Raw genomic sequence first — 20,369 nt, 5'->3', positions numbered from 1 at the left:
TAAAAATTGTACTATTCCCACCAATGAAGTTGCACATAAAGCTCTCTATAACAAGGAAATGGTACTGTTGACTGTTGGAAAATTCAGCACTAACCTGAGGATTTCCACATGGATTGACAGAGGAAACAACTGAAGTGTGATTCTGGGCATTTCAAATGCATCCAAAATCCAAGCACCAGTCATATGGAAAATGAGCCCCAAAGACTGAAGCAGAATGAAGCATTTGCTTCCTAGTGCCTGCCTCATCAGTGAGGTAACTGTAGATATACGCCTCAATTCCAATGCTCCATATGCTTGTCAACCATTGCCTTCAGATTTAAATTCATTCTGCCTCCCCAGCTATTTGGGGGGAAAACACAACTGTAACCTTAGGAAAATTTTCTCCTGATTTCACCACTGAATAGCCTTCTTTCTAAATATTACACCCTCTCATTCGAAGTTTCAAGTATCAATCTCTCAATTTCTTTTTGAATATTTTGTCTACTAGTGCAATCATTTTTGGTGATGTTCATTTGGACCCCACAATCTTTAACCCATTCCTCTAATTCCAACCAAGATTAATATAATTTATAAATACAGTAGGTTGACTTTCCTGAATCCAAATGTAGATATCATACTTAGACAAACTGTTACAGGTTAAATTGAAGGCATGTCCCATTGTAATTATTTGCTCTAACTGTGCTTCCATGGACCATAGCTTCCATCTTATTAATACACTGTACATTATGAATACGAAGGTACTGTACTTGTATAGATATCAGGGAAACAAATGCCGCATCCTGTAAATCAGAAAATTACCCATCGCTGTACTCTCTCCTACTTCCCAACGCAGTATCAAATCACAAAGGTAACTCCATTTCTATGTAGTATTTGCTAATGTAATGAATCTTCTGGGTTTTTGAGTAAGACATCTATTTCTGATGCCACTGTATGGCTCTCAATCCCCTGCATGGCCATTTGCCAACCAGTAGGAACAATTTTTCAGGGTCTGCTCAGTGACCATGCATCATTCAGTTTTCATTAGTAATTGTGAAACTGAAGAAAAATGCAGTTCATTGAATTAGCAATGTACTAGTTTAGTGTAAATGCTGGATTAATGTACAATGACATCAGTAGGGGGGAAAAAGGTTAACATCTGCAAGACACTTGCCATATTGAAAACTACTTGTCCAGATTTATTTACAGATTTACAGATAAAAGTACAAATGTATTCAGATAAAATCCAGCCATGAAAAAAAAAGTTTGAAGTAAACAAGAAAATATGCAGATGCTGGGGTCGGGTGCAGTACATAAAAATGCTGGAGAAATTCAAGAGGGCATGGAGCATCCAACAGTAAAAGGCAGTTGACATTTCAGGCCTGAGTTTCTTCAGGAGGATAGATCTCTATCAGAGAGCCCTCTTCCCTTTATCCTCTCAGCTTCTTCCTCTTCTCCCCTCCCATCTATTGCTCCCCCTTTTTATTGGACTCAAGCCCAAAACTTCCACTTTCTATGAATGCTGTGTGATCTGCCCCGTTTCTCCAACACCTTTGTGTTCTGTACCCGTTTCTCCAACACCTTTGTGTTCTGTACCACCCTAGATTGGTTGCTTAAAAGCACCTCCTTGTGGCAAAACTCCAATAACATTATACAGTATGATCAAGATTTCAGTCGTCTTTCATTCCCCATTGCAATGGGGAGACTGGCTTAAAGACCACAAGAGCTCTTGAATTGTAAGATAATTTGGTTTAATACAGAAACAAATGTCCAAAGCATCTGCTCTGAATTAGCCAAAGTAAAACAAAAATGGATTTGCCATTTATCAGCAACAGAATCATAAAATAAACTTTTAACTTGTATTTACCCAAATTTCCCTTCACACAATTCATTTAAGTAGATAAATCAAAGTGCTAACAGTTTCAATACTTACGTAGCTAGAACAGAATATTCCAGGATACGGACTCCATAGTATGTTTGACACAAGAATAATTGGAAAAAAGATGAACTTAGAAGGGTTCACACTGCTAATTCTCAATGTGCCTTCAAACCCACAGGGGAAGGTTCAGTACAGGTGCCAGTTGAAAGCAGTATCAGCTGTGCTCAGCATTCACATGCTCTGCATTAATGTAGTTTACATGCTTTTCTTTTCCTCAATTCATCCTTATGGGAAGTCATATACCATTCATAACCACAATTCAGGTCATTTAAAACGTTTCACAGAAATTAAATTGATAACTTGTACAACTAAAAGGTTGCAAATAGAGAAGTTCAACTCTATGTTAAACTTTAGTCATACACACACACAAACAAATGAACTGGAGTAAAATGCTATAGCAGCAGTATATTTCATCATGGCTTGCCTTGTACCAGACAGATATGTGCAGTAAACCCCATGGCTTCACATTCACCTAGCGTTTTTCTTTAATAAATACCCACCCATTGTTTCTTGGAAATGCAGATGAAAATGCAAGCCCGCTCAATATAATCAGAGATCTAGGCCACAGATATTTTGTTTCTTCTCATCTCCTGAGGTTCACTAATAAAGACAAGCAAATAACTAAATGAACCCCTCTGGCACAGGTGGTATGCCTTTGAATTTCAGGAATTAATGGAAAACATAACAGACATGAATACATTTTGCACCTAGCCAGGGCAGTTTTTATTTTCTGTCTCTGGGGAATTGCTGGAAAGCTTTTCCAGGGAAAGGTCTCTTGTATTAAAAGGCACCTAGTGCCATTTCCCAGAATGGTCAAACAAAGAGCAGGGCAACTGAAAACAAAACTTCACAGTGTATTAAAACTCTAACTCTGTTCATTAATTATCAAGCTCAAGTTGTGAGATGCTCAAACATGAACAGATTGCACAAATAATCAGGTATCTTGTGCTTACAACATCAGGGATTTGCTGAAAGTTATGGGTGTTGAAGATTTCAGATTTATTGTCAGGGTATATACATGACATCACATACAACCCTGAGATTCTTTTGTATGTGATGTTGGTTGCACTAGAAATTTGAAATGGTGTTCATTACTTAGCTTGAGAATTAATTTTACTTTTAAAAATTAAATGCTGATATTGTTACCAAACATGTACAACACCCATAGGGAATAAATCTCAAGTTCAAAACAACTGGTGAAATGGATTTGCAACCTTTTTATATACCGAGCAAGATTATTGTCACACTGATTTTAAAATCTCTCACCTTGTACGCAATTTCAAACAAGGCAGAGCCGCCAGAGTTGCTCTGGACCAGAAAGTCAATGTACTTCAGGCCCAACTATATAAACTTGAAACGGCCATAAATAGAAAATGAACAATTGGTGGATTGAATTTAAGTGGAGATGGGAAAGAAGTTCCATGGAAGTTTTAAATCTAGTCAACTAAAAGTGCTATAGGACCAGGTATGCAATGAGTTGAAGTGTCATGTTTGGTTTACGTAAACATTGATTTTCCAATCCCACCTATCGCTCAGGCAACAGTCACTGTGCAGCTCAAGAGACTGCCACTCCTACTTCGTCACCCCACAATCTACTCACAATTATGCCCAACCCCACTCTTCCTTAAATAAGTACCTGGTCATGTGATAATAAACAACTTCAAATCCTGAGCTTTGCATTATTTGATAACAGGTAATTCAACTACGCAAGTTTTGGGTTTAAAATTCAACTGTCAGAATGACTGAATTATGGCCGAATTTCCCACCCATCCTGGCAGTAAAGTGTACACAGCATATTACGGTTAAACACAGACAAGTCACTATGCAGATTATTAAGACATATATACAATGATGATCTAGCCACATGGCATCTCCTGGCGAGCATCTCCTTGGACTACTGCACATTATTCCTTTGACTGCCTGGAACTGAAAAGGCTGTCCGTGGCCACTTATGCAGTTTCCTTTGGTTTCCAAGAAATAGACTCCTGTGTTTGCCTGTCAACCATCAAGTGGTTTGCCCAGATATACCATAGTCACTTCAGTATTTCCATAAACCGCCGACACTGCTGGATAAAGGCATGATTTTGGTAAGCCTCGGAAAGCTACACCAAGGAACTCATAGCCTCGCTCAAATGCCAAAGTCTTGTCTTCCATGTCAAGAATTACACGTATTCTTTCCCCAATCTGCAAAAGAAAAAAATGATCAGAATCTTGACAGAACTTATTTAAAATTCATTTCTAATTGAGATTTCACCTGAGAGTCTTCGATGTACCATGACATGTACATACCAGTAAAAGAGTCAATGACCCAGCACGATTAAACTTCGTCAAATACTAACCTAACTTGCTACATGACTCACTTTGATGCACTCTCTAAAGTACCTCCAACATCCCCTGCTAGATTTATTTGTGGCCTCAGATATCTGATCCCTCCACATTGATTCACTGCAAGAACATCACAAGTCATGGACAAAAGAGTCTGTTCAAACTTCTCTGCCACTTGCCACTTATAACATTTTAAGTTGTGTCATAAACCTGGTAAATCCATTCTACAGCTACTTCATTACTTCTATAAGATTCTATTATTGAAAGCAGTCCCCAGTATTCTATATCAACATGGTCAATGAATTAATAGAAATCTGGTTTGCTTGGATTGTACTTCCATCTCTATTGTTGGGTCCAGATACTAGAATATGAGTGCATATTCTGCAGGAGAATTTACTTCCACAAAAGGGTAGCCATTAGAACTTTTATTCAGGTTTCTGCCCTCTTTCTTCACTGTCCCAATGACAGGTTTCAGCATGAAACAATGAGTGTCTATTGCCTTCCACAGATGCTGCTTGACCTGTGTTTCATGTTGCTCCAGTTTTCCAGCATCTGCAGTCTCTTGCAAGCCAGCTAATTAAAGCTTAGAAGCAGGCAGTAAAATTCAAAAGTCTGCACTAAAAAGCAAACATTATTTTTCTTTCCTTCTTTGGCAATTTTACAAAAACTATCTCTTTGAATAGATTTACAGAATCTTGTAGAACATGTGTCAGCTGATTAAATTACCATTAGACCCATCAATCTTTTTGTTGGGATACATGGTTTCTTTAAAAGGACTAGGTTGGATAAATTTCAAATTGCATTTGTACGTCTAGTGTTACCTATAGCATGAAAATGTGTAGCTGGTACTTGGAAGGATAATGTGGAGGTTAATATTACACGCTGGCATAATGAGTTGAGAAACAATTACATGTAATTTGCACAATAATTATTCATTTTTTGTTAAAATGTGGTCTTATTTGGAGTATATGAATTTAGAAATACTTTGAAATATTCTTTATAACTACTGTATTATCTTTATATTTGGCTCCCCTTAAGGGGGCTGGCTGAAGGGGTGGGAGGGTGGTTAGGGTTTAAATATATATACACAAAAAAATTGTTCTTTTTCTGTTATGTTTGATTGTAAGTTGTCTAAATTCTTTTAAATAAAGTTTTCAAAAAAAAAAGAAAATGTGTCAGCAGTAATGAAGACCAAACAGCTGTAAAACCTTCGACTAGAAACTGCCTTCCACTCAGGATATTTGTAATAGGACTGCATCAATGAGCTAGGCCCTCCCAACTAAAACCCAAAGAGAGCAAAAACAAAGAATTACTGGAGGAACTTCCTCTACCTGTCTCTCCACCTCCCAGTTGACAGGAAAGTCTGCAGACATTGTAATTGTAGTGCAATGCACAAAAGTGCTGGAGAAACTCAGTGAGTCACGGTTGTAAAAGGTAACCAACGTTTCAGGCGTGAGCCCTTCATCAAGGTATGCGCAAAAAGCATGTAGCCCCCTGAATCTGTCTATGCTATCACTTCAGGGCCCCGCCTCAGCTTCTTTCCCCTTATTCTATCTTATACTCGACAAAGGGTTTTGACTCAAAACATTGACTGACCGTTTCTACCATCTGTCCTGTTGAGTCATTCAGCAATTCTTTATATACTAAAATCAAACTATTGTTATGAACAGTAATTTTCATCAAATCCACTTTTGTGCACAGACATGACCACTCGGTTCTCAATGACATCTCTCCATTTAACTGCTAAATGTGTACAGTTCTAATTAAGGACAATTTTATTTGCATTTCTGCCAAGATATTATAAATTTTGTCAGAAGTTCTTCAACTGTATAAATGAATGGAGGCTATGGCAGAAAAGTGATGACAGGGAATAAAAGAAACAAGTGAAGTACCTGTACCTAAACATATATTCCCCTTGCACCCGTGTTTTTGAGTGGTATAAGTTCAGAGATAAACCAATTAACGAGGATATGGTCAAGCTGTGAACGGATGTACTGGCAATGGATGGAGCAAAATATGGGATTAAAAAGGCATGCTCTTTTGAAAGTTAGCAGACTGGTAAATATATCCATTTGCAGCTTTTAATTCAGACATATCAGATCCTGTCTGATCAGTGACATGGATACATTCCAGTTTGCCTATCGTGGTAACAGGTCTGCAGCAGATGCCATCTGCAGATGCCATCTCACTGGCTCTACACAAAGCTCTCGAACACCTGGAGAGCAAAGATTAATATATCTGGATGCTCTTCATCGACTAGATGAACTCAAAACTGATCAGCAAACTCCAAGACCTGGGAGTTAACACCCAACTGTGTAATTGGATAATGGATTTCTTCACCTCCAGACCACAATCAGTGAAGATTGGTAAGAACTTCTCCACAATCTCCATCAGTACTGGAGCATCACAGGGCTGTGTTCTTAGCCCTCTGCTCTACTCACTTTACGCCCAAGACCGTGTGGCTCGGTATGACAATAAAACCATCTACAAATTTGCCGACGATACCATGGTAGTGGATTGTATAAAGGAAGGGGATGAGACAGCGTACAGGATGGAGATTGAAATCTTGGCTGAATGGTAAACCAACATCAACCTTCACTCAATGTCACCAAAACTAAGGAGCTGGTTGTTGACTTCAGGAAGTATATATCCAATGATCATTGGGGGGGAAAATCAGAGGTGGAGAGGGTGATCAAATTTAAGTTTTTGCGAGTCACTATCTTGGAGGATTTTTCCTGAACCCCACACACCACTGGCATCGTGAAGAAAGCACGTCAGAGCCTCTACTTCCTCAGGAGTTTGCAAAGATTTGGTATGATAGCAGAAACCCTGGCAAATTTCTACAGCGCTGTGGTGGAAAAGTTATTGCCTGGCTGCATCACTGTCTGGAATGGAAGCACCAATATTTGAGTGTAAAGCCCTCTAAAAGGTAGCGGACACATCCCAGGACATCACAGGCAAAACCCTCTCCACTACTGAGTACATCTACAGGGAACACTGCCATCGGATGGCAGCAATCATCAAAGACCCTCATCACCCAGCACACACTGTTCTTGCTGCTGCCATCTGGAAAGAGGTCTAGGTGCCTCAAGACTCACACCAGCAGGTTCAGGAACAGCTCCTACCCCTCCACCATCAGACTCCTCAATGACAAACTCAATCAGAGATTCATTTAAGGACTCTTACTTGTGCACCTTATTATTTTTTTCTCTCTCTATTGCAGTTTGTTTACATTCATTATCTGTTTACATGTTTTATGCTGTTTAGAGTTCATTTCTCTCACTACCAATTAGTGACAATTCTGCCGCATCCACAAGGAAAAGGAATCTCAGGTTTGTATGTCATGTACAATGAGATAGATACCCACCAGCTATGTCAGAAAATGCAGGAGCTGCGATGCTTCATTACCCAATGAGCTGAACTCCTTCTATGCCTGCTTTGAGAAAAACCACCAAACAGTGCCTATTAGAATCCCTACAAAAGCTGAGGACCCTGTGGACGACATTAGAACATCATTCAAGAGGGTGAACCCTCACAAGGCGTCAGATCCTGATGGCATACCTGGCAGGTACCGAAATTCTGCGTCAGCCAACGAGCCAGAGTGTTCGTGGACTTTTTCCATCCTCATTGCTGCAGTCAGAGGTTCCCACCAGCTTCAAAAGAACATCAACCATCAATTCTTCTGTGATGAAATGCTCTGAGAGGCTGATCATGGCCAGAATTAACATATAACTAAGCAAAGATCTGGACCCACTGCAATTTGCCTATCGTCACAATCGCTCCACAGCAGATGCAATATTGCTGGCTCTTCACTCAGCTCTGGAACACCTCGAAAACAGCTGCGCTTCATCAACTACAGCTCAGCCTTCAATACCATTATTCCATCAGTGCTAGTCAAGAAGCTACAAACACTGGGCCTCTGTACCCCCTCTCTGCAACTGGATCCTTGACTTTCTCATTTGAAGACCACAGTCAGTACGAATTGGAAGCAGCATCTCCTCCTCACTGATTATTAACACAGGCGCACCCCAAGGATGTATGCTTAGCATACTGCTCTACTCATTATCCATCTATGTCTGTACGGCCAGGCACCATTCCAATGCTATCTACGTTTGCCGATAAATCTGAAATCTAAATAAATCCATTTGTGGATTTTACAGCCCAAAGTAAAACAAAGCTGATGCAGCAAGCAATTACAAATGAAAATACCTTCACAAAAGGTATGGAATTATGCTTTGATGAAAAACTGTCTGGAGTGCTATTTGATTAGAGGGGGATATACTTACCTTGGAGTTAAACAGGAAAGTCTTCAGACGCTAGGATTGTAGTGGAATACACAGAAGTGTAGAGGAACACAGCATGTCACGGACCATCTACAGGAAGTCAAGGGTAACCAATGTTTCAGGCCTAAGCCCTTTGTTCACAAGCATGAGCAAGCAGACAGACATCTTAATAAAAGGTGGGGGAGGGGGGAAGAGGAGGAGGAGCATAGATTAACAGGCAAGAGGTCAGGTGGATATAGATGGGAAGATAGGAGGAAAAAAAGCTCAGAAGCGATGGGGGGAAAGAGAAGGGGGTGGAAGGTGGAGGAAAGAAGATGTAGGAATAGGAAAAGAGAGACCCTTGGAGGAACGAGAGGGATTAACGGAAGCTGGAAAGACAATGTTATTGCCATTTGGTTGCAGAGATCCCCATCAAGAATTGGAGGAACGGCAGCTAATATTTTGTTCAAGTAAATTCACTATTAATGTTCTCAGTGTGGCAGGCAACATCTGTGGACAGTGAAGACTGTTGAAAACTTATTTTTACAGAGATGTTGCCCGACTTGGTTGAGCATCTTCCATCCTAATTTCAGATTTCCAGTACCTGCATTTTCTTACTTTTGATGCAGATCTAGTTCATCCCTTAAGTTTGAGGGGTCTTCAGTGATGAGGGACTTGGTGTGTTGACCTATGCCCACTGGAGTAGAAAAATGCTGCATCCTTGAGCTGAAGAGCAACAAGAAGAAGCAAAGTCTTGGGATGTGGCATAGGTTATTCATATTTAAGATAAGAAGAATTTTTATAGATTTCTGAGATGAGCCAGAGTTTATTCACCAGGTACACTGGTAAACAGAGTTTACTCATCGGGTACATAGGTTATTCATATTTAAGATAAGAAGAATTTTTATAGATTTCTGAGATGAGCCAGAGTTTACTCACCAGGTACACTGAAACAATGAATATATAAACAAAACTAGGACACTTGGTCCTTTGAGCCACCTACTCCACTTCATCCACTTATGGCTGATGTATGATGTATATTAATACAGTACCATAATCCCATTCCATTTTTACCCTTTGCTACGTTTTGCATTAAATACTTTATCCATCCCCTCAAAACATGCAGCAACTTGCCCAGTGCATCCTTTTGCAGTTACCAATTCCACAAGTTCAACACAAGTTCAACATCCAGAAAAGAAATTTCTCACTTAAATCTTGCCTAGTTACCAGAGATCCCTGTTCCATGAAGAACATTCTCCCCAAGTCTAAGCAACACCAAACCAGCAGCAGAATTTGGAAAGTTTTCATTAAATCACCTTTCTCTCAAATTCTAGTGAAAACAAACCTAGATGACATGTCCCACACTTAACAGCCATACCATCCCAGCATCCAGTGATCTCTAGCTCGGTTCCAACCAGAAATGTCACCACTGATATTACAGATGCTCCTCAACTTACGATGGGGTTGTGTTCCGGCAAACCCATCATTAGAAAAATATCACAAGTCAAAAAATACTGCACCTACCATTTTTGATGGGTTTTTACAGGGCACTCATTCGCGTGATCACTAGAGACTGCAAATGTGGTTGACTCAACATTGCAAGAGAGAATGATGTACAATACTCTCGCGTGAAGATATCAATGCCCAGCATCATGAGAAAGTATTGTACCGCACATCGCAAGCTCAGGAACAGATCAGAATTCAAAATGGAAAGTACGGATTTGAATCATCATAACTTTAAAAAATCGTAAGTCAGACCATCGTAAGTAGGGGAGCACCTGTACTGATCTCACTGAGTTCCTCTAGCAAATTATATTTACCTCCTCTGCGGTGTACATTCTCTGTTAGATGAGAAGGCAAAATTGACCACAATTGTTTAATTAAGATTCATTATTCAATCCTCTTGCTATTAAATGCGACCTACCATTTGTTATCTTAAATGTTTGCTGTGTGTTTGTGTTTATTTTCTATAACTGGTATAAAAGGTGTCACCCTGATGAACGGGCCCCCTCTGCAAAGCCGTGGCCAAAGTAAGGAGAACCCTTTCCAAGGCAAACCCGCACAAGTCAGCGGGACTAGACAACATACCTGGTTGGGTACTGAAGGACTGTACAGACTAATCGAGCTCTTTACAGACATCTTTAATACCTCACTGCAGCATTCCATCATCCCCCGCAGATTTCAAGACAACTACCATCATTCCAGTTCCAAAGAGAGTGACAATAACAGGCCTCAATAACTACTGCCTCATGGTAGTGACTTCCACCATTCTGAAATGCTTTGAGCGTCTGGTATTGACATGCTTCAAAACAACCCAAAGACCCTCGACTCATTTCAATTCCATTTGGAAGAAACTGTTTCACCTGTGGGGATGATGGAATGCTTCAGTCTTGTCCTTCGACTCCTTTCAGACTCACCTGAAGAATGACACCTCATACGTCAGGCTGGTGTTCATTGATTTCATCACGTTGTTCATTCCCCAGAGGCCGATGGAGAAGGTGTCCTCATTGGGACTCTTCAACCCTCTCTGTAACTGGATTTTGAACTTGCTTGCAAAAAAGGTCAGTCTCCGTCGGTAGCAGGACATTGAGCGCCACAGGGCTGCGCGCTCGGCCACGCCACAGGGCTGCGCGCTCGGCCACGCCACAGGGCTGCGCGCTCGGCCACGCCACAGGGCTGCGCGCTCGGCCACGCCACAGGGCTGCGCGCTCGGCCACGCCACAGGGCTGCGCGCTCGGCCACGCCACAGGGCTGCGCGCTCGGCCACGCCACAGGGCTGCGCGCTCGGCCACGCCACAGGGCTGCGCGCTCGGCCACGCCACAGGGCTGCGCGCTCGGCCACGCCACAGGGCTGCGCGCTCGGCCACGCCACAGGGCTGCGCGCTCGGCCACGCCACAGGGCTGCGCGCTCGGCCACGCCACAGGGCTGCGCGCTCGGCCACGCCACAGGGCTGCGCGCTCGGCCACGCCACAGGGCTGCGCGCTCGGCCACGCCACAGGGCTGCGCGCTCGGCCACGCCACAGGGCTGCGCGCTCGGCCACGCCACAGGGCTGCGCGCTCGGCCACGCCACAGGGCTGCGCGCTCGGCCACGCCACAGGGCTGCGCGCTCGGCCACGCCACAGGGCTGCGCGCTCGGCCACGCCACAGGGCTGCGCGCTCGGCCACGCCACAGGGCTGCGCGCTCGGCCACGCCACAGGGCTGCGCGCTCGGCCACGCCACAGGGCTGCGCGCTCGGCCACGCCACAGGGCTGCGCGCTCGGCCACGCCACAGGGCTGCGCGCTCGGCCACGCCACAGGGCTGCGCGCTCGGCCACGCCACAGGGCTGCGCGCTCGGCCACGCCACAGGGCTGCGCGCTCGGCCACGCCACAGGGCTGCGCGCTCGGCCACGCCACAGGGCTGCGCGCTCGGCCACGCCACAGGGCTGCGCGCTCGGCCACGCCACAGGGCTGCGCGCTCGGCCACGCCACAGGGCTGCGCGCTCGGCCACGCCACAGGGCTGCGCGCTCGGCCACGCCACAGGGCTGCGCGCTCGGCCACGCCACAGGGCTGCGCGCTCGGCCACGCCACAGGGCTGCGCGCTCGGCCACGCCACAGGGCTGCGCGCTCGGCCACGCCACAGGGCTGCGCGCTCGGCCACGCCACAGGGCTGCGCGCTCGGCCACGCCACAGGGCTGCGCGCTCGGCCACGCCACAGGGCTGCGCGCTCGGCCACGCCACAGGGCTGCGCGCTCGGCCACGCCACAGGGCTGCGCGCTCGGCCACGCCACAGGGCTGCGCGCTCGGCCACGCCACAGGGCTGCGCGCTCGGCCACGCCACAGGGCTGCGCGCTCGGCCACGCCACAGGGCTGCGCGCTCGGCCACGCCACAGGGCTGCGCGCTCGGCCACGCCACAGGGCTGCGCGCTCGGCCACGCCACAGGGCTGCGCGCTCGGCCACGCCACAGGGCTGCGCGCTCGGCCACGCCACAGGGCTGCGCGCTCGGCCACGCCACAGGGCTGCGCGCTCGGCCCGCTCATGTTCATACTACTAACCCACAACTGCATAACCAGATCCAGCTCCAACAGAGTCATCAAGTTTGCAGATGACACAACAGTACTTGACCCTATCAGCAACAATAATGAATCACACTACAGAGAAGAGGTGGAAAATCTTGAAATATATTGCGAGAGTAACAACCTGAGTCTCACAGTGGACAAGATGAAGGAGATGCCCACCCTCAACTACACATTAATAGCTTGGTCGTGGAGAGAATAGAGAACACCAAGTTCTTCAAAGTCCACTTAACAAATGGACACACATCTCACTTGCCAGGAAGCCAAATCGACTACACTTTCTGAGAATACTCTAGCAGTAAAGCTACCAGCCACCATCATGTCGCAACTTTTACAGCTCAGTTGACAGCATCCTGGCTGGCTACATCACAATGTGTACAGCTGCTGTAGAGAATTGGATTGGCAATCAGTCCACAGAACAATAAGAGTGGCAAAGAGGATAACTGGGGTCTCCCTCCACCCAACCCACACCCCCTTGATCTACAGGGACAGATGTCTGAAAAAGGTGTCTAAAATCATTGAGGACCCCTACCACCCCACACACAGCATCTTTAAACTACTCCCCCTGAGAAAGAGATACAGGAGTATCAAAGACAGCACCATGGCTGAGAAACAGTTTCTTCCCGCAGGCAGTGAGAATTTTAAACAACCAAAGGAACTCTTCACACTAACCATCCAAGATTCTCATATTTACTAAACAATATTGATTTATTTTTATATATGTACATTTGTTCTATGTATGTATTGTTTGTCTGTATGTGTGTTATGTCTGGTTGTGTACCCAAGGAAAGGTCTGGACCCACTACAATTCACCTATTGTCACAATCGCTCCACAGCTGGCTCTCCACTTAGCTCTGGATCACCTCGAAACCAGGAACTCATACATACTTCTGCTCTTCATCGACTACAGCTCAGCCATCAACACCATTATTCCCTCAGTGCTGGTCAAGAAGCTACAAACTCTGGACCTTTTCACCCCCCGCCCCCCCCCCCCCCCCCCCCGCAACTGGATCCTTGACTTTCTCATCGGAAGACCACAGTCAGTACAAATTGGAAACGTCACCTCCTCGCTGATAACATAACATAACAATTACAGCACGGAAACAGGCCATTAGGCTTTTCTAGTCCGCACCGAACCAAACACCCCTTTCTAGTCCCACCTTCCCGCACAATGCCCATAACCCTCCATCTTCTTCTCATCCATATACCTGTCCAACCTTTTCTTAAATAATACAATTGACTCCGCCGCCACTATTTCTCCCGGAAGCTCATTCCACACGGCTACCACTCTCTGAGTAAAGAAGTTCCCCCTCATGTTACCTCTAAACCTCTGCCCCTTAATTCTTAACTCATGTCCTCTTGTTTTAATCTTTCCTCCTCTTAACGGAAATAGTCTATCCACATCCACTCTGTCTATCCCTTTCATAATCTTAAATACTTCTATCAAATCCCCTCTTAACCTTCTACGCTCCAAAGAATAAAGACCTAATCTGTCCAATCTCTCCTTATACTCAAGATGCTTAAACCCAGGTAACATTCTGGTAAACCTTCTCTGCACTCTCTCCACTCTGTTTATATCCTTCCTATAATTAGGCGACCAGAACTGCACACAGAACTCCAAATTAGGCCGCACCAATGTCTTATACAATCTCAACATCACCTCCCAACTCCTATATTCCATGCAATAATTGATAAAGGCCAGCATACTAAAAGCCTTCTTCACCACTCTATTCACGTGAGTTTCTACCTTCAGGGAACGATGTACCATTACTCCTAAATCTTTCTGCTCTTCTGTATTCATCAATGCTCTCCCATTTACCACGTATGTCCTATTCTGATTCTTCTTACCAAAATGAAGCACCTCACACTTATCAGCATTAAATTCCATCTGCCATTTTTCAGCCCACTTTTCTAAGCAGCCCAAATCCCTCTGCAAAACTTGAAAACCTTCTTCATTATCCACTATTCCACCTATCTTAGTATCGTCTGCATATTTACTAATCCAATTCACCACCCCATCATCTAGATCATTAATGTATATAACGAACAACAATGGGCCCAATACAGATCCTTGAGGCACACCACTGGTCACCGGCCTCCAACCTGAGAGACAATTATCCACTACCACTCTCTGGCCTCTCCCTTTCAGCCAATGTTCAATCCATTTGACTATCTCAAAATTTATACCTAAAGACTGCACCTTCCTAACTAACCTTCCATGTGGTACCTTATCGAAGGCCTTACTGAAGTCCACTGCGCTACCCTCATCCACATTCCTAGTCACCTCTTCAAAAACTTCAATCAGATTGGTCAAACATGACCTTCCTCCCACAAATCCATGTTGAGTGCTCCTGATCAGACCCTGTCTATCCAGATGTTTATAAGTACTATCTCTAAGAATTTTCTCCATTAATTTACCTACCACAGACGTCAAACTTACAGGCCGATAGTTGCCAGGCTTCCTCCTTGAACCCTTTTTAATCCTGTGTTGATCATCAACACAGACACACCTCAAGGATATGTGCTCTAGTCATTGTACATGCATTACTGTGTGGCCAGACATAATTCCATGCGATCTACAAATTTGCCAACAATACCACAGATGTGGGCAGAATCACAAATGAAGAAGCAAACCAGGGGGGGGAGATAGATCAGCTCATTGAGTGGTGTCATGCCAAAAACCTTGTGCTCAACTTCAGCAAAACAAGATGATTGTGGACTTCAGGAGGAAGTCAGGGGAATATGACCCAGTCCTCATCAGGAGCCCAGTCGTGGAGAGGGTCAACAACTTCAAATTCTGGGTGTCAACATCTTCGAGGATCTGTCCTGGAGCCTCCATGTTGATGCTATACTTTGTTAAGGAGATTTGGTACGTCACCGTAGACACTTGAAAACTTCTACAGGTGTACCATGGAGAGCATTCTGGTTAGTTGCATCACTGTCTGAGATGGAGGCACGAACTCTCAGGACAAGAAAAAACTCCAGAAGGTTGTTAACTCGGCCTGTGACATCAGTCCATTGAGGAAATTTACAAAAGGCAGTCTTAAAAAGGCAGTCTCTATCCTCAAAGACCCCCACCACCCAGACCACACCCTCTTCACCCTGCTACCATCAGGAAAAAGGTACAGGAGCCTAAAGACAAGCACTCAGCAGTACAAGGACAGCTTCTTCCCCACTGCCATCAGATTCCTCAATAAGCAATGAACCGTAGACACTCCTTTACTTTTCATGCACTATTTTAAAAATTTAATGTTGTCAGGTAGTTTATATGAACGTTTTCCCTGTGACGCTGCTGCAAAACCCCAAATTTCGTGACTTGTTCATGACAATCAATTTTGATTCTGATTCTGTTTCTACATGTTTTGCACCGAGGATGTTTCGTCGGGTTGTTCACGTGCATTTGGCTGATGATAAACTTGAACGAGGACACAAAGTTTCTTCATCAATATTTCCCAATTTAACACCATTGTACCTTCCAGTTATTCCAATCAAAATAGATAACCTTACATTTATCCACATCGTCCTGGATTTTCAACATCAAGATTCAATTTATTGTCATAGTAATAAAACAGTGTCCTATTATTTTACCTGCTGCAAGGCAGACAGATTTGCCACCGACAGAAATTGCCTAGGCGCCTCTTACATTTCTTACAGTCAGAGAAAGAGAAACAAAAGGGAGCACCCCCTCCACCGAGTCTCTAAGTGACTGTAGATTCACCACGAGCTCTTCCGCAGCCACTCAGAGTCTAGTCCAAATCAATGGCAACCTGAGCTGCAGATCCAAACCTCTGACGTGGTCAAGGACCCTTTGGCACCGTCGGGCATCCCGGTTCCAATACATGGTACCTTCTGGCGAGTTCGAGCCAGTCTCCAGCAGTCCACAGCCCGGCATTTGTCCTCCAACAGCAGTCTCCAGCAGCCCACAGCTTCCGTCGGTTCCTCGCCTCAAGTTGCCAGCAGCCCGTCACAGAGAACCCTCACTGGTCACAGTCCCGTGGGTCGTCTCTTCCACTTTTTCTCGGATGTATTCCAGAGCTTTGTAGGTGCTGGATTTTTCCATTGATTGTACTAGACAGTTGTGTACTGAGGAGATGTGGTCTTCCTACCCATCTGGAATGTGTGTATTGAGGGTGGTTATGCATCCTCCCTGACTGAAACTTATTCAGATGTCACATCACCTGTTAATCAAAGTTGGACTCCAGCCACCCATAAGGGCAAACCTTACCTTTGGCTAATTTAAATCACCTAGGGTCATTATTGGCTAGAAGCGCAGATTAGCACTGTATGGATCGACAACGAGATAGACAACAGACTCTCCAAGGCAAATAGCGCCTTTGGAAGACTACACAAAAGAGTCTGGAAAAACAACCAACTGAAAAACCTCACAAAGATAAGCGTATACAGAGCCGTTGTCATACCCACACTCCTGTTCGGCTCCGAATCATGGGTCCTCTACCGGCATCACCTACGGCTCCTAGAACGCTTTCACCAGCGTTGTCTCCGCTCCATCCTCAAAATTCATTGGAGCGACTTCATCCCTAACATCGAAGTACTCGAGATGGCAGAGGCCGACAGCATCGAGTCCACGCTGCTGAAGATCCAGCTGCGCTGGGTGGGTCACGTCTCCAGAATGGAGGACCATTGCCTTCCCAAGATCATGTTATATGGCGAGCTCTCCACTGGCCACCGAGACAGAGGTGCACCAAAAAAGAGGTACAAGGACTGCCTAAAGAAATCTCTTGGTGCCTGCCACATTGACCACCGCCAGTGGGCTGATATCGCCTCAAACCGTGCATCTTGGCGCCTCACAGTTCGGCGGGCAGCAACCTCCTTTGAAGAAGACCGCAGAGCCCACCTCACTGACAAAAGACAAAGGAGGAAAAACCCCACCCAACCCCAACCAACCAATTTTCCCCTGCAACCGCTGCAACCGTGTCTGCCTGTCCCGCATCGGACTTGTCAGCCACAATTGAGCCTGCAGCTGACGTGGACTTTTACCCCCTCCATAAATCTTCATCCGTGAAGCCAAACCAAAGAAGAAGACAAAGAAGATAACACCAATGCACAGCACATTCTCTCTCTGAATTGTGGTCCATGCCAGATCGCTACTGTGGACATCGCTGGAAGTGTCACAGGTAAGGTGTGCACTACACTGAATCTGAGCCATTTGTACCACAATAGGTCGGTACTCACAGAGAACTTTGTGTGAGTGAGTGGGTCAAGTGTAGGTTTACTGTTGTCAGAGTCCAACCAAAGTCTGAAGTGAGTTCTATATCGTCGCTTAAGTGAAATAGTGATCGAGTATCGTTTAACATTCTACTGTTTCCCATGTGTTAATAAAAGTTACGTGTAATTGTAACACCTGTCTAGACTTGCCTCTCTTGCCATTTTCACACTGCAGGTGATTGGTGACCCTACTTTGTCCTGGTGAAATTCCCGGAAATTAAGGACCTCCCGGGCCTTTCACACCATGCTCCAAATTCCCGGGTAATTGCCCTCCCCAGAAATTTAAGAGGAGCCCCGCCCCCAACCGATGATGCATTATGCCCTCACAGGAGTAAGTTCACCCCTCCATCCATCGTTCGCTCGCCTGCCCACTTGCTCCGTCCCTCCACCCCACCATCCCCTGCGATGGCAACACAATGTGGGATAAATGGCTGACTTTGTTTCCCATAATCCCTCACATAGCTGGAACCGCTCTGGGAAATTCAACTGCGTGAGGGATTATGATTAACAATATGGCCATTCATCCACATTGTGTTGTCATAGCAATGTGCCAAAACAGCCCGCTGTTGTCAGGAGGTTATGTATCTTTTAACTTTAATTGCCGACATGACGAAGCATGCAAGCGCTAATGTCATGAGGCTTCCCCTGCTTGGTCATTTGGCTTTTCACACCACAGGGAGTGGGTGGTCCGGGAAAATTTCCCAGGGCACCAGACTTACCTACAAAGTAGGGCCACAAGCCTGTTTAAAATTCCTGGGCCAACCTGTTCACACCACAGGTTCATGGGAGGGTTCTCGGGAAAATTTCCTGAGAGTCTTCATTTTTCACTGTGGTGTGAAAAGACCTGTTGTGAACCACTGAACCTGATACTCTTCCAAACACTACTACAGTGATTTCTGTTTAATATTTGTGGCTAGTTGTTTTGTTTTGTTTTATTGCAGTTATTCTTTCACAGACTAAAAGGCATGTAGATATTTAACAGGCAGCATAATCTCTGTAACTAGCATGGTATCCCAAGTGACCATTCAACCCTGTTTAGGTGTTAAAACATTACAAAACTGACTCAAAAATAGATGAAATTAAAGTTTACAACAGTGGCCCTCATGGGCCTCAAACATTTGTCAACATCCATACACAATTGTAAAAATTGAGATTAAGACAGAGTGAATTTGCAAGGCTTGGGGAAAGCAGCAAGGAGACCTGTTCATAGGATTTCTCCTTCAAACAGCTATCACCAGAGAGCAGAAAGATAAGCACATTGGCAGACACTGGCCAAGTCACAAATTCATTTGTCTGTGGTATGATGGGAGAAGGCAACCTGGTTAGATCCCAACCTACCGCTTCTCAATTGAAAATACCAATGAGCAGCAGCACAGTGAAAATTGCAAACTTTAATCAAACAGAGGATATTTCACAAATCATCCGCAATCTTTCCATAACAGGAAGAGAGCAAAATACAGATCGAGAGAAGGAACTGCACAAGGTGGCTGGCTCCTCAGTCATTCATTCAAGAGTCAGCTTGATGACAAATACATTGATGGATGCAGAGCAGGCACTTCAGCCACAACAACTCAGTTTCAAATTAGGTCCCAATTAACAGAGGAAAACAAATTCCTATCAGAAAAATTATGTCACCAAAATCTGGCAGGTTAACAAGTAAAAAAAGAAACTAACAAGCTATACAAGCCCAAAGGAAAATGGATTTTACCCAAATGACATCTTAAAAATCTTAGTTCACTTCCCAGTTCTCGAGCAGTAATTCTATTTTTGAGCCTTCATGCCCTCTATTTCCTCCGGCTTTGTCCATTGCCCATTCTCCATCTCTCCCTCCGCCCCGGGCTCTCCCACTGCCCCAATACCTGGTATTTGGGCGCGTTGTTGCACTGCGGGAAGCTGCCGGCCGACTCGCCGCCGTGCAGAAGGTTGTTATCCACCAGGTTCCAGCCCCAGCTCTGGTCATCGCCGCCCAAGAGAGCCACATAGCCTTGGCACTGGAGCGGGGCACGCTTAGTGGCCACGCCAATGACAGCCACGGTGCCCAGCGGGCCCTCCCACCAGATCTCCCAGACGTGGCGGCCTTCGCTGAAGCCGATGTGGGCACGGGCGCCGTCCGTGCTCTGCGCGATGGGGTTGCGGTGCAGCGTGAAGCCGTTGCGTTTGATGTAGACGTTGCGGGAGCAGTCGGCGGCGCTCCAGGCATGGCGCAAGGCCCGGGCTTTGGCCTTGTAGCTCCCTACGTTGCACAGGATGTCGGAGCTGAGCGCCTCCTCGCTCAGCATGCGGCAGCACACGCTCCGCCAGATCTCGCTGTTCTCGTCCGCCTCCAGGCAGCGGTGCCAGTGACGGCACACCAGGCCGCAGTTCAGGAGGTCGGGAAGCTCCAGGTAGGAGAGCAGTAACTCCAACACCCGGACAGGGAGCTTCCCCGCCGCCATCTTGCCTGGACGCTGCGCGGCATCACGCCGTACGTGACCCGGCGTCTCGCGTCGGGTCGTCGTGAGGTGCTCAGTGCGCGCGACGGAGGGCAAAGGTCGGCGGTCACGCGTGAAGAACGCCGGTTGCCCCACTGCGGGTCACCTGCGA

At 45.6% G+C, this 20,369-nt stretch overlaps 1 protein-coding gene across 3 annotated transcripts; it reads right to left on the bottom strand.

Moving 5' to 3' along the window:
• Nucleotides 1–1,146: 1,146 nt before the first annotated feature.
• fbxo45 (F-box protein 45) lies at nucleotides 1,147–20,237 on the bottom strand. 3 transcript variants are annotated; one of them, XR_011344029.1, is made up of 3 exons: nucleotides 19,646–20,237; nucleotides 1,558–4,099; nucleotides 1,147–1,527 (listed from the first exon to the last, which is right to left on the bottom strand). XR_011344029.1 is itself a non-coding variant. In XM_069896452.1 (3 exons), the coding sequence occupies exons 1-2, from the start codon at nucleotides 20,219–20,221 to the stop codon at nucleotides 7,825–7,827; spliced, it is 645 nt and encodes a 214-aa protein (XP_069752553.1). In that variant the 5' UTR covers nucleotides 20,222–20,237; the 3' UTR covers nucleotides 4,018–4,099; nucleotides 7,802–7,824. The 3 variants fall into 3 exon arrangements, 2 of the variants coding, with proteins under 2 accessions (XP_069752552.1, XP_069752553.1); XM_069896452.1 differs by lacking the exon at nucleotides 1,147–1,527 and adding an exon at nucleotides 7,802–7,893 and having other exon boundaries at nucleotides 4,018–4,099; XM_069896451.1 differs by having other exon boundaries at nucleotides 1,147–4,099.
• Nucleotides 20,238–20,369: the final 132 nt, after the last annotated feature.

The sequence above is a fragment of the Narcine bancroftii genome, chromosome 9, assembly GCF_036971445.1.
Source record: "Narcine bancroftii isolate sNarBan1 chromosome 9, sNarBan1.hap1, whole genome shotgun sequence".
In the NCBI taxonomy this organism is placed as follows: Eukaryota; Metazoa; Chordata; class Chondrichthyes; order Torpediniformes; family Narcinidae; genus Narcine; species Narcine bancroftii.
Note: the sequence above shows the minus strand (reverse complement) of the source record. Positions and strands in the feature narration are given on the sequence as shown.